The sequence below is a fragment of the Strigops habroptila genome, chromosome 7, assembly GCF_004027225.2.
Source record: "Strigops habroptila isolate Jane chromosome 7, bStrHab1.2.pri, whole genome shotgun sequence".
Lineage (NCBI taxonomy): Eukaryota > Metazoa > Chordata > Aves > Psittaciformes > Psittacidae > Strigops > Strigops habroptila.
Genome location: NC_044283.2, coordinates 29567859 through 29576280, shown reverse-complemented (window position 1 = coordinate 29576280; position 8422 = coordinate 29567859). Strand labels below are relative to the sequence as shown.

The 8422-nt window shown below is 37.5% G+C and overlaps 1 protein-coding gene across 4 annotated transcripts in view; it reads right to left on the bottom strand.

Moving 5' to 3' along the window:
• Positions 1-294: 294 nt before the first annotated feature.
• The window catches only part of TRMT9B (tRNA methyltransferase 9B (putative)), a 111384-nt gene continuing 103256 nt past the window's right edge, over positions 295-8422 (bottom strand). For all 4 annotated transcript variants that reach the window (XM_030491477.1, XM_030491475.1, XM_030491474.1 and 1 more), the window contains 2 exons: positions 7759-7932; positions 295-4959 (listed from right to left, as the gene is read on the bottom strand). In XM_030491477.1, coding sequence (XP_030347337.1) covers positions 3917-4959; positions 7759-7932 — 1217 coding nt within the window. In that variant the 3' untranslated portion in view covers positions 295-3916. The remainder of the gene's footprint in view (positions 4960-7758; positions 7933-8422) is intronic.

The window sequence follows — 8422 nt, the reverse complement described above, 5'->3', positions numbered from 1 at the left end:
TCTATTCAGAATCTACCCAGGTGGTTCACTAACAATATTCTGCCGGTAGACCATACACAGCTTTTCTCTCAGCATTTTAAACTCTACACATAAGTAACTTGTATACAGATAGATAACAGAAAAGAAAAAGCTGCTAGAATATTTATAGCTTTCATTGCTCACCTGTGTTTTTAAAATTCCTACACCATAAGCTGGGAAGAAAGTAAAAAATGATACATCTGCACCTCAAATATAAATATTTTCATGTATTAAAAAAAAAAAAATAGACAAAATCTCATTTATCAAAGATTGCAATTGAATTAGTCCTTCAAGAATAAGTCCATTCAGTTGTGTGTTTTTTATTGCAATTGTCCATTTGGATTACAGCGTGTGAGAGTAATACGGTAACAGCTTTTGTTTCACCAGTTCAGACTGACAATGCTACTAGTAAATTAAATTGTAAAAAACAGGGCATCTTTTTCTTGTGTAATCAAGATTTCTCTATGTGCCACTTTAACCTAGATGAGCAGCTTAGCAGCAATCCTAGCCCACTGCAGTCAGAAGCAGGTTTGTTATCAGCATAACTGAAGTGAGAATATTGCCCACTTGTCAGACAAGAAATACAAGAACGCATTTGCCTTTTACCTTCTAACAGTCAGATCTTGCAGTCAGGACAGTGCTGAGAGTTTGAGCGTGCAAGGACAACCGGGTTTTATTTTCTTATTCAGTCATTCATTTACTATAAACTTTTCAATGATATGCACACTTCTCTGTGCACATTAACTATGTCTATAAGCTATTAAAGACTGGGACCACATGGATTCTTCTGGAAATTACATTTTGCTTAAAATGGGCCTCATCAAATTGAAACCAATCAACAGAGACATTACCATGCTCTCAGTGAGGTAAGCTGGCTTCTTATGAGAGGATAAAGCTGTTACAGACCTACGCAGCCTCCATAAATAGACGGGAGACTGTGTATGGGAATAAAGGCTTGCTGTGCAGACCTCGCATTTGTGACCTCAGCTGACTGATCCCCAGTTTATGAAAATTAAGTTACACAGTGGTTATACATCCTAAGAGGAAAACTGAATATTTGGGGGAGAAAAAAACCAGTTTACCAAACCTCCCCTTTCCTTCACCAAGGAATTTATAACAATACAATCCAAACTTCTATGTAACACAACTTAATGGCATCAGCTCAAAACATGAGAAAATCCAATACAGAAATGAACAATGGTGAAAAGCATCCCCAGTCAAGAACCTCAAACCAAAAATTGCATTGAAAGTCTACAAGGAAAAAAGCTGTTTAAAGTACGTCAGTGGCTTTGAGGTGACACCTCTTCTTCATATAGCTGACAGAGCAGGAAGTTTTCACTGAAGCCTGAAACATAGATTCAGCCTCTATTGTAAAGAACATGGACACCTTTCCTTTCTTGGTTTAACCCAAATTTCATCAGCTTCCTTGACTACATTCTGAATATTCCACAGACTACAGAAGTACAGGTAACAAAATTATAGAATCATAGAATGGTGTTCCTTCTCCCACTCAACTAAACCCAGCTGTCAGTTTAGATAAATAACATTTTATAAATATTTCTAGAGATGTGTAACACAGTTTCTGCATGCTGGAGTTTAGGGATGAACTTTCAATATCGGATATAGGATGATAATCAACTACACCTTTCTTAAATTCAGCCCAAATTCCAGCAGCTGTATAGCCAATCAGCCAATACAATATATGGCGAATTGGCCAATATGCCAATTCCACTGGCGTATCTTGTCTGGAAGCAACTGAGTTTTCTTCTAAAATCCTCAAGCTCCTCCAGGAATTCCCAACAAGTGAGGCAGGCCTCACCTGCACGTTGCAGGTGCATGAGCACGTTGCAGATGAGGTGTGGAGCTCAGCACGATCCACACTGACTCTGCAATACGCCAGCATGGGTGGTTTTGCACTCTGCTTCTAAAACTGGACCTTTAGGAGGCAGCAGGAGCAGCCCCCTCAGTCATGAGCAGCTGGACCCAGATAGGCAGGGAATATTGCCAGTTTTCTGAAGTATGGCTCAGACACAGCATCTGAGAACCACAGCCCCAGGCTGTATTGAAATTTATATTTAGAGCTGAATATTTCAGAAATCTCAGATGCATGGTTCTTTGACCACACTTTTATTTGCAAAAGGCAGTGGAAAGTGCAAGTGGTATAGACCCAGGAAGGATAAAGTACCAGGATCCCAAACTATGAGGAAGACAAAAATGATTGTTCTACAGGCATCACTCCAGTAAATAAATCTATAATACATTTCCATGTGGCAATTACTCCTGGGCAACTACATCTAAAAATACTTAACATCATCAGGGCTTTCTACTGAACAACCCCAAATCCATATACTTGCACAGCATAGACTGGAAAAGTTTGGTATTCCACTCCTGTTGCTTTGTTTTCAGTTATTTGCTCAATAATAGGGCAGACATTATGTGGGTCTCTAAAAGTGCTGTAGCAAAAGGGTTGATCTCTGAGGTGAATCTGTGCAGCTCCATTAAAGCTCATGAAATCACATCAACTGAAGATGTGCCCTACACTACACCCACTGACTGTAAATAAAGCCTAGAAATGAAGTAACTCTATGCTAACAAAGCAATTAGCCTGTTCTAGCCCTGCTTCTGTTGGTATCAATTACAGCTTCACTACTGATCTTCAGAAGCCAGGTGCACTTTATCAACAGCACATGCAACTTCACATCAGCCTCCACTGAAAGGGGTGAGATTATTTGAGTGTAAAGAACTCTGTGAGGGCAACTGCTATAATCCTGTAAAACTGGGTGATGATGAGGCACCATTTTCAGCAAAATTTATGTTTTATAGGGAATGAGAAAGTTTTTAAGCCATCTATTATAATCTAGGTCTCAAAAGATTAATTTAAACTGCAGAAGACAGGAATTTCTATTTTGTATACAAACTGGACTTGTACCCTGTTCCTATCTACCTTATTTAACACAGCATGTAATATACATTCTCATGTCAGTGAATGAGGAGAGCAAATATGACAGCTGACCAAATATGCACTGGATTTTTATTAATTTTATCTTAGCCTCCCAGGCTTATCAAAAAGATATATATATCTCAAATATTTGATCTTTTGTGACCTTTACATAATACTGATACTCTCACGAATCCCTCTTGACTTCTATATATACACATAACCAATGAAAAACTACAGCAAAGGAAATTAAGATAAAGTATTTGTGAGAGCTAACACATAAAGCCTAAGTTGCACCTGAGAAATTAAATTATTTTTAAAACAAAAGTCCAAAATACTGTTCAAAATTTGTTCTGTCATTTGCTCCCATATACAAACCTCAGATGACAGAATGTGCAGAGCTTGTTTTGTACATTTTTTTTTCCCCATTAACAACTCTACTCCAAGCTAAGTAGCACCGGGACCATGCTTGCTCCCAGTTCTGCAGCATGCACTCTAGCAGTATACAGTCAAGTATGTTTTCAAACGTACCTGTGTCTCTATTTACAGGACTTCAAGAACAAGGAGTAATGTGACACATTTTCAGCGTCTAAAGAACAAAGCCTAAACTTTCTACTGAGAGGATACTTCTCATAAAAGATGCCCTGATCCTTGTCTTATAAAAAGGTTTTATTTCTCAATAGAAAAGTATATTTAAAACCACAATTATTTGCGAAAAGCAATATAAAACTCTCCAGTTTTAACTTCATAAAAGTTTAACAAAACATAAATATTGTTTACCACTTACATTGCTATATACACATCTTGCATTAGATAGTTAAACAGGTAGAGAGATAATAACTCAGAAATGAATGGCACATGGCAACTACATGAGATTCAAAATCCATGTCACACTGCACAATCACAGAAACACAAGGAGCAGCTTAAAATCCTCAGTCACTGGATTCTGCTTTGTTCTCTTTACAGCTGTGTTCCTCTTTTTTCTGCAATAATGCACCAGTTTCCATGGTCATAGCAGGAAGAAAGTATCTGAAGCTCAGGCACATTCTCTTCTACCAGAGAGCACAGCTCCCCTTCTCGAAAAACATGATAATAACGCATGAAGGCTTTTGTATCCAACGTGGCATCAGTTTGGTCCCCAACAGACACTGCTGAATCCAAAGCAGAGTCAGTGGAGTCAGTTGTTGAAGTTCTTTTGAAAAACTTGCTGGCATTAGACTTACCAGCACCATCGTTATTACAACCGCAGCTGTAGTCCCTGTCTTCCACTGGGCCATTTATACATGAAGTTTCTTCGCTCTTGCTCTCAGCAACACTTTGGTGGCCTCCATTTAAACTTAAGTCCTTCAGTGCATCTGTGGCTGGTGACCACTGCGGTTTTTTGAGAGACAGGCTTTCCACAAACACATCATCATCATCTAAACTTTGTTCTTTTAACAGTGCCCCATGGTGACCTAAATCCAAACTACAATGTCGCGAATGCTGAACGGGTACAGTACTGTTTGCCCATTCTCCTTCATTCTTCAGAGGCTTCATTTTGTCGGTTTGCTTTCTCAGGGCTGATTCATCAAGGGATGTAGAGAAAAACCATGAGCGGAAAGATCTTCCTAGAGCACTGTAAAATCTGTTTTCTTCTTCGGAAATTTTCATGCAGCAGGCTCTGGACAAGCAATGGTCCATGTTGTGGGAATGTTTTGAGTCAGTTTCTGGCTGGAGACTGGTTTGATAGCTGCAATCAGAGATGACTAGCTGTGCAGGATGTGTATCTTGGCTTTTTACAGCATGCACAAACTCACCCTTATCTCCAGATTGATTTGATTCTGAAAAATGCCGTGAGCACAAGGCCTTGTTCCATGGAACAAATACATCTTGTTTCTCAAAGCGACGATTCTTTTGTTCCATAGCCCAAACATAAATCATCATTTGGCCTCCAGGTATCAATACCCTTGCCATTTCCTTTATTGCTTTGATTCTTCTTTGTTTAGTTGAGAAATGATGGATCACTGTGAAAAAGGAAAGGCATTATGTATTGAATATTAGTAAGGACATAGCATTTTTGTCTTCAACCTTTTCTGTGTTCAGTCATTTTAGTTGCCATATTCCAAAAATCACTCACTGCAAGTCAGCAACAGTGCTGAATTCATTGGTACCACAGTGCAAGTTTACCTCAAAAGGTTCTCTTTTACATTTATATAGAATGGATAAAAATAGGAAAATCACAAAGAAGGAAATTCATCTAATATCAAAATAGGGATTCAAGAAAAGTCAGGCATATAAGCTGGAGGTTTTGGTTTCTCTGCATCGCTCATAAAAGATCATAGCATGACTAGCTTTCACTTACATGCCTGGCCTTTAGGTGAGTTAGGTAACATTAAGTTGACCTTAGTTTTTGGGACACTTTTCAGACTTATCTTACTGAAAACAGAAAATCTTTTCACCATGTAACAAATACAGCAAAATGTAATATCATTAAAAAGATACTCTGTATGTTTATATCAGTGCACTTTCAAAAGAGCTAGTGAGAAAATTGAAGCAGAAATACTTTCCATTGCTTTAATTTTATATAAAGTTATTGCCTTTATAGATTGTTTTGGAGGAAAAAAAATGAGAAGTATCTTAGTCTATATTACATGCCTGAGAATGATGATTTTTCATTACATTATGTTATTATAAATAAACAAATAAATAATCAAATTCAGAATAGAACTGTTGATCATTATTTTTGAATTTTCTTTCCAAGATAATTTCCATATTTTCCAATTTCACTGCAATGTGAAATGAAGCTACCTTTCAATATTTCTACGGTTTCTATCTTCCTATTTACCTGAAGGAACCTATTTTAACAGCCAGAGAACAGCAAAGGCAGCTATTTTCTATCAGAAACTAACTTGTACTTAGATTGGTCATGTTGCTCATGTCATTCTATATGTGATTAGTACTAGATTTGATTCAATCAATGGCGTAAAGAGGACTGATTCCATAATTTGTTTCAAGTGGACTCAGAGCCAGCCACTTCTACGTGCAAAACATTCAAACTACCCGTATAAAAAGATACAATAATAATATCTGCTCTTAGCTGAAGACATCTCCATACCATCAGAAAAATTAGATTGTCTTTATACCTGCTGCTTGACAGTAGCCAATTCTACTTCTAGAAATAGTGTTATTTCAACACTGCAGTTATGAAAGTGTGCCCAAATAGGCCTGTCTTTATTCAAAACAATGATTAAATTACCAAGGGGAAAAAAAATGCAGCTTTTTTTACTACAAGCCAAGAAAAACATTCTTGGCAGTTGATATTAACTAGGCCCTCACAACCAGCTGAGAACACAAGATAGCAAACTCTGAGAAAAGTTCCCCAGCCTGTATGGTCAGTGTTCGTTTCCAGTTACTCATGACTCTCGTTAGTATTTTCTTGCACAAGATGGGGAAAAAAGAACTGATATTTTCCTCTCATACTGGAATTAGGCCATATATCACCATAGAACCTCCTGGAAAATAATATCAAAACTGACAGAGACAGCATAAGCACGTAAGCTTAGTTCATCAGAAAGCAAGTGCCAATCAACCAATGGTATCTGTACAAGCTCTAAGCAATTAATTTACAGGGTTAAATATTTTTCATGGATAAAATTATATAATCTGGTGGTTCTGCAGAAATTCAAACCCTTTATACATGGATTATACCCATAAAGCCAAGAAGAGTATTTGACTATGTACATAAATACTTGCTATTCTCTGGAATGGGACTCAGGCATACCATGTCTCTATTCAAGAGGGATTAAAATCCATACTGTTAATGTACAGATATACCATGTGAATTTCTAATTTTGTCAGGCCTATAGCTGGTATAAACACTAGGTAGGTACACTACCCTTCAAAGTCAGATGATCTGTTAGCACTGAAATTATGCTAGAAAACCTGAAATGTGGATAGGGCTTACTGGTTAACTAACATGAAAGCAGAGTAATGTAGATACTGCTTGCACATTAGTTACCCTTGCTTTCACCTTGCATATGTGAAAAATACATTTTAAAATACATTTCTATCATATTACAAGTAAGTAGTTTGTTTATTGCTACCAATAATTATAATGCTTTGTAGTTTTGCTGATACAGTGAAACAGCCTGAAAGAAGTTCAAGCAAGAGTAGAGCTAAAAACGTAGACTGCAACTGGGTACTCTATTCCTCATATATCCTTTCACAGTTTATACTTCTCAAATTACAAGTAGTACTTACAAAAAGAGAGGTCAGAGGAGTTAAGATGCTGAGATGCTTCACTCATTTTAGACAACAGGCACTTGTATGGCTATAAGTCTTACTTCAGTACTCTTCCAAGATAAATTTGAATTCATAGCATAATAGTTAACTTGAGTTTCAAGTTCTGCTATAGAGAAAGCAAGTTTTCATTTCAATGCATTTCTGGTCGAAACAGATCCTAAGGAGGAACCAAGAGTTTATCTTGACCACTTAATCTGTTTAAACTTTGATCAGCCATGTTTATATTAGTTTTTTTGTTTAAAATGCATGCTGGAAGGAAATCTTTTCTCAACAGGGTGAACAAGACCACATATAAACAAATAAATGATTCACATACTTCCCTGGTCAATAGCACCTCTGTGCAATGGAACTAATTACTATTTTTTTTTTTGTTTTCATGTTTACTACATTCATTTCAGTAATATCTGCTGTGATTCTAAGGAAATTGTTTCAAAACAAATGTAAGTGAAGACACATAGAAAGAAAAGGATCCCAGAAAAATCTCATTTCCTGTGGGCCAGAATGCGTGTGTGTTTTCTTACCTCCAATGGAAATGACTGCATTGAAGCACTGGTCCCTGAAGGGAAGGTTAAGGTTGTCACACACCAGAACTTCTTCATCTTTCTTCCTTGCAATTTCTACCAATGGTCCACAGTAATCACAGCCAAGATTATACACCTGACTGTTGACACTGAGATACTTTCCAGTTCCACAACCTAAAGAAAAGAATACTAGATCAGGAGTCACATGTTCCAAACATTTGCTATCCCTCCCAAAGCAGTGAAAATAATGGGAGGGCTTTAATAATTCTAAGGTTTCCTGGAAAACAATGGAGGCTTGCTCCTACTCACCTAACTGCTGCGGGGCTCACTTGGACTGTTCAAAACTGTATGTTCACACCATAAGGAGCCTAACAGTACTAACATCACCAACAAAAGTACTCCTTACACAGTCCTGTGTAATACGAGGTTACATGTATTTCTTTGGGAAATAACAGTAAGTGCAGGTGGGAGAAGGAAGGAGTGGTTTTCTGCAGCCACTATTGCATATCTTAGAGCAAAAAACCCACCATGCTGCTTCATACTGAGCTGTTGTACTGCCTGCTATCCTGTTTCCAACAATGAGCACAAATGGGCACCCATGAAGGAGTAAGAACAGGGTAATAAGCATTATGACCCTTTTCCTCAACACCTTTCCAGCTTCAGA